At 37.9% G+C, this 20079-nt stretch overlaps 1 protein-coding gene across 1 annotated transcript in view; it reads right to left on the minus strand.

The window, feature by feature from the left end:
* The window catches only part of STXBP4 (syntaxin binding protein 4), a 131672-nt gene that overhangs the window by 15577 nt on the left and 96016 nt on the right, over positions 1-20079 (minus strand). Inside the window, exon 16 of the mRNA XM_081028013.1 lies at positions 2507-2564. Within this exon, the coding sequence (XP_080884139.1) occupies positions 2507-2564 (58 nt within the window). The remainder of the gene's footprint in view (positions 1-2506; positions 2565-20079) is intronic.

Consider the following 20079-nt stretch of genomic DNA (forward strand, 5'->3'; position numbering starts at 1 on the left):
TAATGTCTTCAACTGTAATGGTGAGACAATGATACCTACCATTGTCCTTTGAGGAACAAATCTATCTTATTATCTCTTTTCTGCTTTCCTATGAGTGTCGTTTAAGTTCTAATGAAAGAATGGATGGGTCTAAGGGATATATTTTCTACTAGTGGAATGGACTACAGAAATGTAGTGTCTCTTTCTATTCCTTCCACAGGGTCTGTGAGTTAGATCTCAGGGTGGTCAAAGGCCTTGTTTATTCATTCTTCTCTCTCCTCTCCTTGGATCCTATTCTCCCTTACAGTAGGAGCCCAGCCCATGGCTTCTGTTCCAATTTGCAAGGGACAGTGGCTAAAGCCAGCTGGCAATGGGTGTGTACCAGGCAATGGGACACACTCACCCTTTGGGGGGCTATCTCTTACTCCCTCCTTTTCCATGGTAGTCAGTGATTGTGCCTTTAGTATCCTTTCCTTATATGACACTGACACTCACCTTTGGGTTAGGATATAGTAACAGATGGCTAAGGCTAAGCTTAGGTAAAGGAGATCCCTCCAGACTCCAGACTCATTTACTGACATTTTCCAAAGTCCTTTGAATCCAGAACCACAGTTAATAATGAATGCTAGTTTGCCTTTCTTTGCTAGGGCATTTTTTTTCGGGGACTTTCTAGGAGATAGGCACACCTGAGGGCAGGAAGCAGCTCACCACTATCGTAATACCATCCTTAGAAGAGCCAAGCAATGCCCACTTGCCACAGTGAATGATACAATGCATAGAAAAATACACCTGCCATGTGCTTGCTTGGTATTCGACACCGGCAAGTACTTAGCAAATGCTCTCCCCTCAATATCCTTTCCCTTATTCATCACAAAGTTAGTATGAGAAAGAAACCCAATGCAAATTTGAAGGTGGTTTTTCATTTTCCTGCCACCCCTACAGCACAGACATTCAATCTTCCAGGAACAAAGCATAGTTAACACAGCACGTAGAGTACCACTTTGCTCCCAGAAGAGCTATGATTCTGGGTGTGCGCAGTAACCTATTCTAGTGCTAAACGTCACCTACGCATGAAATTCCTGGGTCCTCGGCTCCAAAAGTCCCTTTCTCCCTACACGTTATAAACTACAGCGCTGCTTTATTAGTTACTCTTTGCTGGAGACCGTAAGAAAAAAGTACATCATGACAATACTTTGGCCGTTTACCCTTAGTTTTTCCTTAGGTTTTTCTTTTTCAAATATGAAGCTTTTTAATTCTCAATGGTTTTAATGGTCACGTGAGTTTTCGTGTTTTCTTCTTCCTACCATGACGATTTCTCCATATTGTACATTTATAAGTATTTACTGGTCATCTACTATGTTCAGAGTTCTATGTTAGGTATTTTAACATTTAACGACTTTATAAAGTAGGTAATATTTCCCTTATTTTATAATGAGAAAACTGAGGTGAAGAGAGATGTAGGAACCTGAGTAAAGTCCAGAATCCAAAACCTGGATATTGCTTTGGAAAACACTTGCACATTTGAAAGGAGAGCAAAGACACATCTCCCTTTTTATCCCCAAATGCATTTGCTAAAAAAGTCCTATACGGGAGTCCTTGGGAATCTTAGGACTCTATCTGGAGTCCCCTTTTAACCCTTCTAACGCTAACTCTGATATGAAAGGAATTACCCAGAACACAATGGAAGTATACCAGACTGCTTTGTCCAGGGTAAAACTAACTGGTCCAGCAGCTAGGAAATGTATTCCTTTTCAGGCTTTCAAAGGTGGGTCTCTATCAACAACAGTCGAGTATAGCAGAAAGAATCTTGGAGTCAGAAGACTTTAATTCTATTCTGGCTTGGTAATTTAGTGACTATGGATATTTTGGCAACTAGTCTAGGGTCTTATTTTTTTTATCTATCGACTAGGAAAAATAAGGTACACGTACCTGAAAGGGTGCTCTGAGAATCCACTGAGATAAGGTTTGTTTGTATACTGTCTCATTTATCTCTTATTTATTTCCTGTCTTTTCTTACTACGTATTATGTAAATTCCATGATCTCAGGGAACTAGTTAGCATATTTCACTATGATATCTGCAAGTCATGGTACACTGCCTGGCACACAGCAAACACTCAAAAAATTATTTGCAGACGAATGAAGGTATACAGTGTAAAGCACTAAAAGGTTAATTATTATTAGTATTAATTAGAAATTTTAAGTGGATTTTGCATTAGATTAACTTTTCATAAATGTGAATACTTTTAACCGGAAGTGAACCCAGGCAACTAATATTTAAATTCAAATGATGATCCTGTTCCAATTTTTTGATGTTTCCTTTGAAATTATTACTAGGCTGTCCCCCCCCATGCAAACGATCTCTGATATTAGCATTTAAATCACATGAAATGAAAATGGTGAGGCTTCATTTCTTGCTTCTAATATTTGCAACCTCTAAGAGTTTCCTGGTTTTGTTGAGTATTCTGCAACTTCCAGGTTCTCTCCAGATGTGAAAAAATTGCTTCCGTGGTTGATGCTTGTACTTACTTAATGAAGTACTTGATTCCATCTGCTGTGTAAGCTTCCTCCCACCCGTAAGGTAGACCTAGAGTGAAAGGAAACCAAAAATACCTTCAATGAGATGATAAAGGTAACTTTATTTCTGGACATACATTTCCTACATCTCTACAATTATTTGAGTACATTTCTTGTACAAAATAATTTTCTAGAAAGGAGGAATTAAAACAATTCAGGTGAGCGGCATCTCAAACAATTCAATATGAGCATTTCATACTCAGCATCTTTAGAACACAATAAATCAGTCCTGAACAGTTAACAATCTAGTTGCATTCACTGGATTATGACTTGTCATTTACATGTGATGAGCATTTTTTTCTCAGCAGGATTCAAGAAAACATTTTTGGTGCAGGGGATGGTTTTTGCCTGGAGGCAAAAGGATGGACAAGATGGCCTCTGCTTGTCTATTCTGCCTCAAAGTTTAATTGGCTGCCTTTACATTCTTTCACTCAGCTCCACAGGGAATGGTGCATGAGTGCCAGATCAGCATGGGTTTGAAAGGAGCTTTTGGACAAGACAAAATTCCTTATGAAGTTTAAAAGCTTAGCAGTGATTTACAATGGGTTGTGGTATTTTATTTTGTTAATTAAGAATTTTGTGCACTAAACATAAACAGCCAGTTTGCTAAACTTAGCTTCCATTTCTGTAATGGGATTGAGAATAGCTAGTTAGCTATAAAGAGATGTGGACTGAAATAAGCAAGCAGTTATTTGGCCAGATTTCTGTAAATGAGTAAGTTTTTCTGTAAATGAGTAAGTACTCCATGCCATCCCTGAGTACTGCTCATCTCACCAAGAGAACAGGCCTAAATTGTGACAGTGACATTCTCTTATATTTCAGTTAGACCCCCTAGCACACCATCATTTCCATCCCTCCACGCCATCCCTGAGTACTGCTAAGGATTTTAATTGACCTTTTAGATCAATCCTCTGACACTGGCTTATCATGGCTCTTTTGATGGGTGTAAGATAGATTAACAGATTCCATGGCTCAGGTAGCCTACTTCTTAGGAAGCTACTGAGCTATAACAACAAACCACTGACTTCCATTTACCCAAGTCTCAGCAAGAGGCAGCGCAAAATGTAGGAACAGTAACTACTTGAACGAAATAAAACCTTCCTCTATCGCCACATGCTTTGTAGAAACTATTCTTTGAAAACAGCTCTAAGGATGTTGTTTTTATAATTAAGGAAAACAAAACAAGCTTTAATTTATATTTATCTCCAGTCTTGGATGAACACAAATTGTATAAAATAAGACCCTGGCGAAATATCCGTAACTATTTCCTTCGTAGATTAGCACAGGCCACCTAAGATTTTCTTTTCTCTCAACGCATAAATGTTCCTGCTTTAAGTAGAAAATAAGCACTTCTGGGTACTCAGCATAAGCAATTGACTGGCTTCTTAAAAGCCTCTGAAGTGACACTATATCTATGTCTGGTGTCCACTGCCAGCACATGCTCAGTCACACAGACCGTGACAGACGGCTGCTGCTGGTGTCTTTGTTACAGGGTCCTTCATTCATCACTGACAAGCCCCGACCAGCAGGGAAGAATCTGATGATTGTACATAAAAACCTTGCTTTCGTGGCAAAAAATGCCCAGAAATACCAGGATTTTGATCAATAAGGCAAAGACTGACAAAAGTTAAGTTGAAAGTCATTCTAATGTAACTATGACTTTAGTCTAAATGATTTATTTGTCGATCCAGCATAATTATATCCATATTTCTAATTTCTCAATTCACAGACTTTAATGAAAAGGGAAAAAAAAAGCCATATACTTTAAAGATAGTTATCTTTGAATCCATGGGATCTTTTGAAAATCGAGATTGACATTGAGATACCACATCCCTATACCATCAGATTAGGATTCCAGCCCTGATTCTTTTCTAACAATTATTAAACAAGGGCTGTAACTTCACAACAGTTATATTAAAGGTAACACGTCATATCCATTTAAGTCAAATGGTTATTTGATGACTGTTATGAAGATATTCCTGTATACTAAATAATTAAATAATATGTATAGTTTATTTTAGGATAAATTCTCTTCTGAAAAAATAAGCATTTATTTTTAGAAGACTAAATGGTTTCTTCTTTTTCATGCAGTTAATATAATCTGTGAGATGTGGACTCAGAGACTAAATTCATAGTAACTATCTCTCTGTGATAGTTCATTAATCAAAAACAACCAATGTCGAATTACAAACTGAAAAACACCAAATAGCTGACTTTATATAAAAAAAGAGCACTTTTGATTTCCACAAGCTTATATGATTATGATGGACTCAGTTTTCCATTAGTAAAGGTTTTCTTTTCTTCACAATACATAATTTGGGCATAATTATAACATTATTTAAGTACTCTTCAATAATTGTTACTGTTCCAAGACATTAAACTTTTCTTTATTCCCCATATCCTTATACTTGCAAATATATAATAATTCTATTTTTTCTTTTTTCTTCATATTTGTTTTAAAATTGTCATGACAACTATAATCACTTGAAATTGTTTCTGATTGGAAGTGTTTGCCTGACATAACATTCTTTCCGTCAGAGATCATATTTCTCCAATCAACCACTTCATGGTGATGACTCCAAAATCTTTATGAGTATCTTGCCAAATAAAAGTATCATGCACATTCAATTGTGAATGCTGGATGTCACCTAAAACTCACAGATCACAAACCAAACTCATCATATTCCCATACAAAATAGATCCCTTCCAATTTACCAATCTATTTATGTCCCAATAATCTTTTTGTCATATTTAGCCCATTCATTAAAAATTTACTGATCATTTATTAGGTGTTTGGCATGTTACTTGGTGCTTAATATACAATGATGAACAAATAAACACGGACCTTGATCTTATGTAGCTTCAAAAAATAATCAGAAATAAATACATCATTAAAAACAGGAGTAAGTACTATGAAGGAAAAATATTGAATACTATGAAAGACTAACTCATCACACAAAGGCTAAATTTCCTGTTACATAAAGAACTGTTTCAATCAGTAAGAAAAAGCTCAATGACAAACAGAAGCCTGTGGAACACGTGAAACAGTCAGGATACGGGACACCAGTGCACTGAAACATATGAAACATGCTTAACTTCACTCTTAAGAAGAGAAATACGAATTAAACTATGAGGATAGATCATGTTTATCATGTTAGCAAAGATGAAAAAGTAGTTTAACAAGACGCTGTGCTGAGGGTGTGAAGAGGCATTCTCATACTGATGGAAGCTTAAACTGGTAACATAGTTATGGGTCAAAACGATCTAAAAATCTTAAATGCTAATAACTTGACATTTATTGAGTGGTTATGCGCTAGACACTGTTCTAAGCGTAATACATGCATCAGCTCACCAAGCCTCACAACAATTTGAGGAGAGGACTGTTCTCCCCATTTTACGAATGAGGAAAGGGTTAAACTCTTGCCCAAGGTTATGCCGCTGGCAGGTGATACAGGCCTGACAATCACTATGCTGAATTGTCTCCATGTACCGTTTAGTCCAGAAATTCTTCCAGGAATTTCTCCTGTAGATGTGCTTCATATACATTATTCATTGTAAAAACAGAAGACCCAAAATAATCTAAATAACCACCAAAGGGGGCTGATTACATTAAAACAATATATCTGGATAATGGGTTATTGTTCAGCTGTGAAAAAGAAAGAAGTAATTTATGTATCAATTTGGCTTCGGGGTGCGGGGTGGAGGGGGGAATGTAGGATCAAGGAAGGATCTTTGGGAGAGCTGGAGTTATGCAGGTACGGACATGGGGAAGAGTGCTGTAGGTTGTGTGAACAGCATGTGCAAAGGCTCTGGGCTGGGGAAGCATCTGGCACAACTGAGAACCTGAGAGATCATTGTTACTGGAGCATAGTGAGTGAGGGATGGGGAGAGTGATGTAAGATTTGGCTGGACAGACCGGCAAATATGTGTGTGCAGGGTTTTGCAGGCCATGTTGAAATTGTTTGAAAGTTTCTTAAAAAGGAAGCAGGAGATCTGCTCCTGTTTAAGATGAAGAAAACTGCAAGAGAATGCTGCTTCCACCATATGTGAGGAAAAGCTGCACAAGTTTTAAAAATATACATATTTTTGAGTGCCTCAGGGACTGAGTTCCTCACCTGAGCTGACACTCAGGTGAACTGAATTCCAAAGGGTGACAAGATGGGGCACAGAAACTCTTTCTCTCTTGGCAGAGCACAGGAAGAAGAGGTGTTGCCATAAAAGTGGGTAAGAAGAAAACACCTAATAAATTAACAAACTTGTAAAGCCTGATTATGGGCTAGCATGATAGTTTAGTATCCCTGGGAGCCCTAGACACAAGGAGAACTTACTCTCCCTAAAACAGCTCTTGGTCCACAAGAAAGATGGGGGGGTGAGGTGGGCAGGAGACCTGAGAGAGGCCCGTGGGTGGTGCAGGCTCTCGCAGGGCCTGCAGAAGTTCGAGGGTGGAGCAGGCCCACCACTGTACTCTGGGCCCTGTGTGAGTACCAGATGGTGATCAGCTGCTGCAGGGGATGGGCATAAAACCTGCAGATGCCCTGGATTCTCCTCTGCTAGAAAGGAACAGCCGGCTACTGCTGCAAGAGAAGCAAGAGACTCCACACTCTGGACAGGACTAAGGAGCATGACGCAAAAGTCAACTGTTTCTGGGGAAGGGGCAACAAATCATCACACCCCTAGTCCCTGCCATGACTCCAGGAAATTCTCCTTTGTTTTGGGGTGGGGAGTGGCTGGTAGAAAACCTCATGTCTTCACCATGAATGGACGCCTAAGTCACTGGTGGGGTAAGGGTAGGAAACCTTTCAAATTCAGAATCCTGTACTGACACAAAGTAGACTCTGACAGACCCACTTGAGCATTGACTAGGAGGGAGAGTTGTTTGTCACTGAGGAGAAATAGGAAGGCTAAGGAAGTCCCAGTCCTGAGTCTTGGGTGCACAGGCCCTGTCTAACAGAGACTGGAGTAGGAACACCCAGAGCTTGTCCCCCACCCTTCACACCCCACATCCAGCACTAACCTTGCACTGCATAAAAAGCAACAGCCATGTCCTTCTAGAGGAGGGCAAGAGAACAGACATTAAACATGCACTGTGTCGCTGGAGCATGGAGCCTGCTGCCCACTGAGGATAGAGCTGGAATACTGAGAAAAACCCTCCAGCACTCCAGAACTCACAGAAGACAAACACTGGAGGAATCTGGAGTCTGTGGTGAACTCCAGAAACAAAACACAAACCCAGCTTACCTACAAATGAGACTGAGTAATCCACGCACACTAACGGCCTGACCGAGAAGAGACAGACCCATTCCTGGGTTTAAATAATATTTGTCTCAGTGTTTACAGTTTGGAACATTCAATGTCTGACATTCAATCAAAATTTTGAGACACAGAGAAAAGAAAAAAAAATAATCCATTGTCAAAAGACAAAACCACCAATACAACCAGATCCAGAGATAGACAAAATGTTGAACTTCAAAATAATTAAAATTATACATTAAAAGATCTAGTAGAATCGAGAGAATTATGGCTGTACAGCTGGAGCAGTGCTGCACAGCTGGAGCAGTGCTCATATTACGTAGAAGGTGCATAACTGAGTGTTTGAGGCTTAGAATCACGTTAAATGCTGTGGTGGAAGAAGTGTGGGCCAAGTGAATTGAGGGAATATGCAAGAATGACTGGAATAATGGACCCTAAACTTCAAGCTCAATGAGAAGAACAACAGTGGAGGACTGTTGGTAGTTAAGAGGAGATCTTATTGAGGTCAGTAAACCTGTGGTGAGATAGACGAGTGGGAGGTTTGAGTAGGAGATTTGGGAGCTTGAACAGCCTTTTGATGCCAAGGTTCATGGTAGGAATAGTAAAGTGGGGGTGGAAAAGGTCATTGGACAAAAAGAATTGAAAAGTAAAGGTTCACATGAAAGATGGCTGGTGCTGGGATAAGGAAGAATCTGGAGAACGAAAATATTAAGAATAAAATAGAGAAGAAAACACCATCAATGGCAGATAGAGCTCAAATAGAGCCAAATTTATTTGAAAAACACCTGCTAGTGTAATTGTTATAAAAACTCAAATACATTTAACTTTTAGCATATAATATTTTGAGTGGGAAAAAAAGAGTGACACAGAGGGGTGGGGGAGAGAAGGTGAGGGGGAGATGGCAAGGGAGAGGGGAAGAAGGAGAGAGAGAGAGAGAGAGAGAGAGAGAGAGAGAGAGAGAGAGAGAGAGAGAGAGAGAGATCTAACTCAATAAGCCTTCACTAAAGAATAAGAAATTCATCACAGTGGAATTGTCACTTGATTTGCAGTCAGAAAATCTGAATCTATACATAATGTTCCTCAATCACAGGTTCAATAGCCACGGGAAAGCAATAACCTCGTGGAATCTCCACTTTCTCGTCCATATTGTAGTGCTAACAGCAGGTATCTTGCCTAGCTTCTAGGGTTATCACGAGACTCTTATTAGGTAATATATTGCCATACAGTAATAGCCAAAGGAGGCCATTATTATTGGTAGTAATGAAAAGAACAGTTCCTTCTTCATCGCTTACGCTTCTAGAGCTATAAAGTAACTTGGATGCTTAACATTGGAAAAGTATTTCAATTATCTGCAGGGGAAATCTCTGTTAATGTGTAGGCATATTTTTTTCAATCCTGTCTTCTACACAGGAAAGGAACTAGTCTCTAGTTCACTCATGATAATATTCAGCAAAAGAACAATAGAAAGTAATGGGACTCTCTGACCCTCAATAAGTGGTATGATGGTAAATGGTTCACAATAGCTCACAAGAGGGGGAGCCCTAATTTGTAGCATTTGCTGATTTTCCATGGTGTAAATACTCCTACATGACTGACTTCAACCATTCTGTCACTGACTACAGGGTAAGTACACCATGTACACTATGACATCGTATTCTCAGATACAAGAGGCATAAATAACTTCAAGAACAAAGATAACAGTAAAACATAGGAAAATGAACAGTAAGTGCTGGTTTTGAGTATTTCTTACTTTTTCTTTCAATAGAATTTAATTTTCAGTTTAAACATTTCAATTTTTAATAATGACTATGTTTTACAATCAGCTCACAAAATTCTTGCAAGCCAGTACTAGCCAGTTCTAACATAACCACTATAGAACCCACCTTTTACTTTCCTATCCTAATAGATGGAAAGCTCCAAAAGTTGAAGGATAAAAGTACCATTTTGTCCAGTGGGTGGAAACTGTTATCAGCCTTTAATGATGTGGAGAATCATTGCCTTAACAATAAACTATGTATTCATCAAATCTTTATATAGACTCTTCTGTGTGCCTGTCATTCTTCTAGGCATTTTATTAACTCATTGTATCCTCATAACAACCATTTAAGATAGGTGCTATTAACCCCATTTTACAGAGAGGAAACTGAGGAATAGAGAGATTTTGGTAACTTGCCCCCTGTCACACTGCTAATAAATGGTGCAGCACATTTTGAACGCAGGCAATCTGGTGCTACAGCCTATGCTCTTAGCTATTGTCGTGCTGCTTCCGTTTCTCTAACTCCTGCCTACAGAGCCAACAATCAATATTTTTAAATGGTCAAATAATGTGTTTGGCTAACTTTTGAAGACCAAAAAAAGAAAACAAAACTCCCAACACCTCAATTTCTGCATTATTACCCAGGAAAATGCTCTTTTGAAAGGAGCTGAAATAATTTTTAGGCTTGAACACAAAGCAGTCTATTTTAGAGACATCTTCTGTTAGATTTACGATTGTACAAGTTAATTTGTAGGTCTAAACTACAGTGCCAATTTTAAACGTACTAGCTAATTTTCCTATGGGAAAAAACTATTATACTGAGAGATAGTTGTAACTTATAAATAACCAACTAACACAGTATTTTAAATATAAAAATAATTTCTAAATAATTTCTTTTAAAACTATATAGATTTCCTGAATTGTGCTTTAAACACTCCTTAAAATTAGACTTGCACAAATGCTGTATTAACAGACATAATTTTAGACCTATGACTTGATTTTTATCATCACATGGTTACTTATATATATCATCTGAACAAGCAAAAAAACAAAAAGCAAATGACACATATAATGTAGGAAGGTTTAATACGTTTTTATATGTCTCACATTCAGAAGCGGAAATGTTGACATTATTAGATGCAAGTTATTTCTAGTTAGAAGTCACTCACTGAGCAGGTTAAAAGCTATAATATATTAAAGGAACAACATGGTAAACATATTCCTAGAGGTTATTTGGTCTTTTTCATAGTCTTCTTTATCTTGTCACTATTTTTGGGCAAATAAATACTACACTAATACGTACTTCAGAGGAGGAAAACAGCTAATTCACTTTCTACAGTTCTCTTCCCAACACATGCAAAACTGAGTATTCTTACAGTAGGAATTCTTTTACTTCCAGTTAAAATCATGGAGTCATTTCCTTGAACTATGATGTCCAGACACTTGCCAGCTTAAATGTTCTTTCTTATACGCTGCTTACTCCCATCTCGTGGCCCAGACTGAAGATGAAAATGTAGGATTTCCTTGGCAGTTGTCTCTGGGCATTTATACAATGCTGGGGAATAATCTGGTTGAGGTTTTGTTTCGCTTAAAATCAATAATGTACAATGGATTTCATTCTGCGCACTAATATAACTCAGCATAAAACTGCTGAAGCTTTCCTCCCTAGAGTGTGAGATCTCTCTCTGCATAATCAGCCTAAAGAGATGGCTGTGTGTGTATGTGTGTGTGTGTGTGTGTGTGTGTGTTTCCTAATTCCTTTTAGAGTACAAAATAAACAGGACCTCTTAACGCACTGGTGTTATTACAATAACAGAGCATTAATGGGTCATTGGTTGGTGAACGTGAATTAAAGGACCTATTAGAATGGGGAAAAAATGAATTGCACCTTCTGCTTTGTACTCTGTTCAGAACTGATTTCAGTGACAGGTGGTGGTGAAGCAGCTGTCAGGCAGACTTGATTTCCACTGGTTACAATAACAGCAATATATTGGGTAATCCAACATGGACATTACTGTTTGCCTGCAAGTAACAGGTTTCCCGAGAGGGACAGGTGCTTAGACTGGATCTAAGAAATAGGAACAGCAACTCGTTACCTAGGTCAAAATGCTAGATTCAAACTGACAAACAAATTAGTGTATCTCTTAAGGTGACTTCATGAATATCTCTATGGCATGTCATTCGTGTTTTCAGGCTTCCAATCTGACTTCTCAGGCTTCAATTTCTAGACTCGGATTTGAAGGGCTTATGTGATTAGGTTAGGCCCACCAGGAAAATCTCCCTGTCTTGAGGTCAATTAATTATACCGTGTTTCCCTGAAAATCAGACCTAGCCAGACAATCAGCTCTAATGCGTCTTTTGGAGCAAAAATTAATATAAAACCTGGTCTCATTTTACTATAAGAACTGGTCTTATATAAGACTGGGTATAATATAATATATATAAGACTGAGTCTTATATTAATTTTTGCTCCAAAAGACGCATTAAGCTGATTGTCCGGCTAGGTCTTATTTTCGGGGAAACGGTATGTACAAAATCTCTTCCCAGCAGAACCTAGATTAGTATTTGGTTGAATAACTGGTGGAAGGTGAGTGTGTACCATGGGTCAGAAATTTGGGGGGCCATCTTAGAATTCTGCCTACCACAATGCTCATATTAGTTATTTCATATGCTGTCTAAATCAGAGGTAGGGCACTTTTTTTTTTGGTCCCTAGGAAGGGAAATGTCACTGACAAAAATATGTCAAAAGCCACATACAAATAAAAATAACTTCGTGAGTAATTTCATTTTAAAGGAGTTGCATAAAATATCAAAGTAATCTACAATTTAATCATAGAATTATAAACTTTCCCACCCAATAAATACAGAAAACTGAAAAAAAAGTTTTATGTTTCATTCTATAGTCAGGGAGAGAACATAATTAAAAAAGAAGAAAGGGGAAGAAAAAAGAGAAGAAGGCAGGCAAGGGAATGTGGAGGCCAGAAAGTAGGAAAAAATGATAGAGATTTTTAAAATGCTTACTGCTGTTAACTAGATTGGCTATGAAATCTTTTGGTTGTTTAGATAATTATAGCCCATAGTTTTAAAAACTGGGGAAGAGGGAAAGTAGGAGAGAGAAAGAGAACATAAAAGGGATTATGGCAGGTAAAATTCGGCACAGTGAAGGTGGGCAGGTAAAGTGGGTGTCGGACTCAAATCCCCAGATGCCACGTCTCAATCTGTTTTAGAATCCCATCCACGCTATCCCTGGTAGAGCTGGTCAAAATCTCCCTTCCACTTGTAACCCCGGCTCAGTAACCCTGAACACTCGCGGCCATGCCTCTGGCTCTTTACCTGCCCAGACGCTGGGCCTGTCAGAAACTTGACTCAACACCTTTTCTACTCCCATCTGTTGAGTGCCTACTAGCCAAAGCCTGGTAGGATGGGGACCTGATCCAGAGCAGTGCCTCACACACACATATACTGGGCACTCAAAAAGTTGTTGTTGACTGACTGCAGAAATGTGTCTCCCGTGAAGGCTGATGGTTCAGTGAACCCTGCACATACTTGAAATTTTATTGTTGTTAGAAGGTCTTTGTACTCACCAGGGGAACTTTCTGTCAAATATTTGCACAACTGTTATTTGTGGATTTTTGACAACAGGATAGTGGAGGACCAACAGACATGCAACGTTAGAAACGCTGGTCACAGAGCAGATGAAATTCAGTCAAGATCATTTATGTTTCCTACCCGGAGGAAAAATAATGCGATTCTAAACATCACTAGTCCTTCGTCATGTAGCATTTTGCTGTTAACATTGTTGATGGTCAATTTTTTTTAAAAAAAGGTATGTTAATCTGAAAATCTAGTAAGAATCTCATATTACTTTCAAGCTAACTTTGAAAAAAACATCATAAAAGCAAAACTTCTTTTGGAGAGTTGTCTTTAAGAAGATTTGTTTAAATTTTTAGTAAATGCATTAAAAAAAGATTTAAAGAAAAGCAATAAAAACACCTCAGTAGAAAAGCAATAAGAACACCTCAGGCAAAATTTTCAAATAGTTATCATGTGCGCAGATAAACTCAATATTGATTACAGCAAAGAGTTACAAACGCAAATAAGTCATTTGAAATTTGCTTTTTTACCTCTGCAAAGAATTAGTATTCACAGTATAGTTGATTACCACTTAATTAAACAAAATCCATAGTGTAGCATTCAAGACCCTTTCAAAACAACATATCCACAGGAAGAAATGTACATGAATGTTCACAGAAGCACTATTCACAACAGCCTACTATTGTCTAGTCATCGAGTTGTATCCTAGAACATGCTATTGACTTATTTTCCTCTACGCTTTTTCAGATATTGTTTTTTCTACCTGGAATGCTCATCACTATGGATATGTTCACTCAATACCCACTTTTGAATGAATTTCAGACAATAGTCATGTAACCAGAGTCTCTTCGTCCACCTCTGGGCAGGTCTCTGATTTAGGGATTTCTTCAGTTGGAAAGTCCATCCAGAATTTTTTCCTTTGATGTAAAGTTTACATTCAATGAAATGCACAAATATTAAGTGTACAGTCACTGAATTTTGACAAATGTTTACACCTGTGTAACCCAAAACTCTATCAAAATATCAAACTATCATTATCTCAGAAAGATACCTTTCCAGTTGATTTCTACTACCATTGCTCCAGAGGGTATCACTGCTCTAATTTTTTTAAATATTGTATTTTTTACTTTTAGAATTTCCATTTAGTTTTAAAAATGATTTCTATTTCTCTGCTTAGGTATGCTATCTTTGCATTCACTGTGAATACATTTTCCTTTACTTCATTGCACATAGTTATAATAAACACTTTAAAAGTCCTTGTTCTAATATCTGGGTCTTTGGGGAGTTGGTCTCTGCTCATTGTCTTTTTTCTTGAGACTGGTCACACTTTCCTGTTTCTTTTTTACATTAGATAATTTTGGTTTATACTCTGGAATTCATGAATGTGTATTGTAGAAACTCTGAATTCTGTTATATTACTCTGAAGAGTGTTGATATTTTTGTTTTAGCAGGAAATGTACTTGGTTGGATTCAAGCTATAAGCTCTATTTCTTAGGCTCTATATCGTGATACAAATCTCAGTTCAATTTTTATTCCCCCCACCCACCTTGGCTGGCTTGTTGCAATCTTCCTTGTGCTTGTGTAGTTTGGGGTCAGCCACAGACTTTACGCACAGAATTTGGGGGACTCTGTATCTAGCTGTCTCCTCTCTGGGCTTTCCCCACCTCACTTTTCAGCAGTAGTGACTGCCTCAAACTTCATCTTCTACTTCTATAGGTTATCAGAGTTTTATGGCCCCATGGGTCCTGCTAGGTCTTGGAGTCAGGTGAGGCAAGCCAAGTGTCCAGGGTGCAAACTTTTAAGGAGGCACTAACCCTAAGGCACATGCCAGTGCAGAGTGAGCCCCCAAAAGCGAGTGCTTCCTTAAGAGTGAGGTACGTATGGAGCCTTGCTTGCCTCACCCTAGACCCAGCCAAGTCCTGTCCTCAACATGAAAGTAGAATAAACAAGAAGCTTGTGCCTTATTAGTTTCTTCTTCTAAGTTTTGACTAATTTCCAGAATCTTCATGTGGCTGTTTTTCTATTTTGCCCAGGGTTTACAATTGGGTTCTGCAGGATGGTTAGTCTGTCAGGAGTTTCCTCAGCCATACTGGACTCGGAACTCTCAGAATCATATAATTTTTGAGTGGAAAGAGATCTTAGGAATTCTCTATTCAATTGTCTGATACGACAAATTGGAGATTGACAGCAGAAGAGTTTAAAAAGCTTTGTCATCGAGTCAATGATTGGGAAAACCAGTAATGTAATTTCTAATCTAGTGATCCTCTATGAGGCCACCCTGAAATAATGCTAAAAGGAAAGAACAACTTCTGTGCAGGGTGTCAAAAGTACTCAGACTTCTCTTTCAAATGTAAATAGCGTTTTAACTCGTCATTATTAATTACTGCCTGTTTAATAGCTTGCTATTGTTATGGACTGTATGTTTGTGTCCCCCACAAAATTCACAGGTTGAAGCCCTAACCTCTGTCCTCACCCCAGTGTGGCTGTATTTGGGGGACATCTGAAAAAGTAATCAAGGTTACATGAGGTCATAAGGGTGGGGCTCTGATCTGATGGGATTACTGCCCTTATAAGAAGCCATACCAGAGAGCACCCTACCCCTCTCTTCCTCCCTGGCCATGCCTGCAAAGAAGAGGCCTTGTGAGACACACAGAGAGATGGTGCTTGGTTATAACCCAAGAGGCCTCAGAAGAAAACCTACCTTGCGGGTACTTGAATCTTGGACTTTTCAGCTTCCAGAATTGTGGAAAATAAATTTCTGCTGTTTAAGCCACCAAATCTGTGGTATTTTGTTAGGGCCGCCCAAGATGACTCATATAGCTAGAAAAATGGACCCACATTTTGCACACTGGTAAATTAGGTTACTTGACAGAATTACTTCAGCTTGACTACATAAAGGTAACTTCGTACTCTTCTTTAAGAGCTTGAATACCGAAAAATAAAATTGGCCAATCCGTATAATAAAAATACATTTGTTTGGAGGGCTAAACCCAGTACTTTGGGTAAATTTCTTGTGAGTTTGGAGGGCAAACAGTGTTTCTAAAACAATTTCATCCTATTGTTTTTCTCATCTTATTAAAAAATACCGGTGGCGCAGGCGGTTAGAGCTCTGTGCTCCTAACTCCGAAGGCTGCGGGTTCGATTCCCACATGGGCCAGTGGGCTCTCAACAACAAAAAAAATAAATAAAAAAATAAAAAATAAAAAATATATATATTATATAATACATTCAGTGAAATACATAAAATATATATTATATAAAATATAAAAATATATAAAAATATATATTACACAAAATATTACATATGTGTTATTTTAATATAAGGCCGGGTCTCATATTAATTTTTGCTCCAAAAGATGCAAAAACGCATTAGAGCTGATGGTCCGGCTAAGTCTTCTTTACGGGGAAACACGATATATATATATCATATATATATCGAAACACGATAGATATATATATCGTATATATATCGAAACACGATATATATCTATATCTATATATAGATATATAGATATATATCTATATCTATATATATATATCACTTTTAGAGGCTATTCCATAACATATCTTCCAAAATAGCTTGTAAGCAGACATGATGTGAAAACAAGGCCTGAACCTTATCTGCAGACTCAATTTCTTAATCTATTTCTCAATTTCCACACCTCTAGACCTCACAGCCTGGCCTATCATTTATACCTCCATCTTACTCCTCAGATTCCCCATACAATGCTGTTCCTTTCATTGGTCCTCATTTACCTTTTTATCCAAACATCCTTAATAATATCTGCCCATGGTGACCTGACCTGGGATCTTACATGTTTAGGTTGACCCAACCTAGTGTAGCCTAGACTTGGAGTAGTAATCAATCATTATCAAATGAAAGATATTTTAGTTACCACAAACCAGGAAGCAGTGATTACAGTTAGGAGTACATTACCCACTAGATTTTCAAGTCATATTTCGCATTTTATCCTATTCTTCTCTCTCTCTTCATTTTTTTTTTTTTTTTTTTTTTGGTTTATTGCTGCTTGCTGCAGGAATCAGTTGGTCTGTTCTGATAACATCAGGTCACAGTATTTCATTTCTACACAACAACTCTCTTTTATCCCTTCTCTCCAGTGGGCAGCACTTAAAGATCATCTCTATCATAAGCTAAGAAATGTGAAAGTTATCTCTCATTTGACCAGTGATGATTATTTCTGATAACTCAGAATGGAATATTTGTGAGCAATTATAAACAGCCATTTTTATTTCTACATATTTTGTTTTCGTTTGAGTGCAGACGACCATTACAAGTAAGTTTAGTTCCAATTCTGTCAACTCTCCCCTTAATTTTATACTGTCATGTTTAGTTTTAATAGGGCTCCAAATTGGTTCTTTTCCCCTTTATTTAATTATCTTAACAAGTTATTGAACAAGAAGGAAAGCTGCTACATTTGACGATCCTGATAAGTACTTTGGCACACGGAAGTTATCCAACCACTGTGTTGGAATTTGAGGTCCCCTACACAATGCAAATTTTGGAACTGGAGTTTGAGCAAACTTTTCAAAATTGTATCTGCTTTAATTAATGATAACAACAACAAAAAAAGAGAGGTAAATAACACAAGAAAAATAAACTCATAAATTTGAATGAAACAGAGACACAAAGAAATTAGTGAAATCTCTGAAAGAGATTTTTTAATTAAAAAAATTTAGTTTCCTACTTTCAAGTACACTTTGATTTAAGATAATTATCTTTAAGGATATTTTAAAGATTGGATAAAATACTTGTAACTAAAAACTTTAAGTATTTATAGTTAAATAAACGCTTCAAATGTGCTTAAAGGTTTCTTCTTTTACTTTAAGCATTCCCCTTCTAGTTTTAATATTTTGATTTGCCTAGGCAGTCACACATAAACACACATCTATCTATATATGCATGTTTACAATCTAGAGATAAACTTCTGATTGGTTCTTGTTAACATTTTTATAAATTCAAACTAGATGAAATTTAAATCAACTACCTTCTATTAATTACCCAAGTAGCTGCATGGAGTAAAATCTACCTTCATTTTTCAATACAGTCATACCTGAAAAAAAGTAAACTTAAAATGTTCCAACCACTCTCAAATTTTTGCTTTTCCCAGTATCGGCCACACTCCTTCACTCATCTCCGTATTTACACAGGCTGTTACCAACTCTTTCCTTTCTTTTCTGCCTTGTGTAAACTTCTGCTCAACATCCAGAACCAGCTTAAATGGTACTTCCTCTGTGCATTTTCCCCCAATTTCCTTGGCAGAGTTCATCTTCCCCTCTTTTGTGGTTTGTACCAGTTTCTATCACAGTACTTACTCTTTTGTGTAAAACATGAGTTCCTTCATGGCAATGACCATGCTTTATTTTCATATCCCAAGAAGTAAGACTTAGCTACAGATTTTTTAAAAAAGCAATACTGGAGAGATTTAATGAAAATGTGTCATATTAGGAGAGCTTTTAGGTGGAAGTGACAGACTACCCACCTGGGGGGTAAACAAACACAAGTGTATTTTTAAGGAGCCTGGAGCTTGCTCAACAATAACATCAAAGTCCCAGGTTCTTTCTTTCTACTCCAGCATCCTTAGTGTAACATTGCGTTTGCATAAAGGCCTCCAGAGCTACAGATGTCATATCCGCATTGAAGGCAGGGAGGAAAAAGAGGTGGTCCTAGCTCCACGGGTTCTTATCCGTTAATTAAAAGTTTTCCCAGAGGTTCCTAAGCAGACCTTCCTTCATATCTCATTGGCCAGAAATGGGCTGTGTGGCTACCACTAGATGCTGGAGGCTAAAAAAGCAAATGTCCGACCTTACAGTTTCTAATGTGACAGGCCCGGTCGGGCAAACATTGAGTCTGGTATAGATGAGAAAACCAAAAAGACAGACAACAGGAGAATGGATTAGGTAAATGAAGATACTAAGGTACCAGGTTTGTCAGAATGAGTGTACCTGAGACCTTGGGGAGCTTAGAGTATCAGCGCAAATGGGTCTATAGTTAATAATTCATGTTGACATATTTTCTCAAGACTGTGGTTGCTTATAATGGGATAAATGAGATATCTCTTTCAATCTTGCCTACCATAATTCTTGCAGTGCTTTTAAATTATGACCGTTTTCCTTTATCTGCCGTACACCCCAACTTCCTTTGGTTCCATCACTGTCATTCAAAAGTTCTCAGAGCCAAATTTTTAATGTTGTATTCTCTATAAATGCTTTCCTGATTTTAACACAATTTCCCTCATTATTCTTCTGAGCTATTAGCACTTTGTACCATTCATACAATACTTAATTATCTTGAACTTCGCTTTATGATAATTTACAGAATTATTTGATTCCCCTCCTCCCATAGACTGGTAGCTCCTTGAGGGTTCTGAGTCTTCCTCAGACATACGTGGTTCCAAAATATAATTTTCTGAATTGAATAATTAATTCACTTCCTTTCATGTGTTGACTCAGACTCTTAGTGTGGGAAGGAAGAAAACAGAAGGGAAGGCTAACCTGTATAAAAACCAGGCCACTGCTTGCCTGTGGTGACATTGTAAAAACCAGATAAAAAGTTTCCACTCTGGGTGGAAAACAGTACTCCCTGTGTGTGCAAGGACTAGAAAATAGTGCCTCCTCTGAGCTGATGGAACTCTGAGGGCACAGAGCTTGCAAGGCTAGTGGTCCCTCTGCAGAAATGATAAAAAGGCACTTCTTGCTTTAGGAAACATAGTCCTGTACCAGAGCATCCAGTCAGTTGTATTGCAGCCCCCACGTGCCCCCTTGACCTCTGCTTATTGCACAAAATGCTCAATGCTCTGCAGCAGCCGTATATGTAGATGGGATTTCAGTAGTCCCATTTTCATTCAATATACCTACAACTCATTTACGATTTCTCCAAGCTCCGTAGTGATGAGAAATACAAGAC

This window comes from Rhinolophus hipposideros (genome assembly GCF_964194185.1).
Source record: "Rhinolophus hipposideros genome assembly, chromosome: 20".
Classification (NCBI taxonomy): Eukaryota; Metazoa; Chordata; class Mammalia; order Chiroptera; family Rhinolophidae; genus Rhinolophus; species Rhinolophus hipposideros.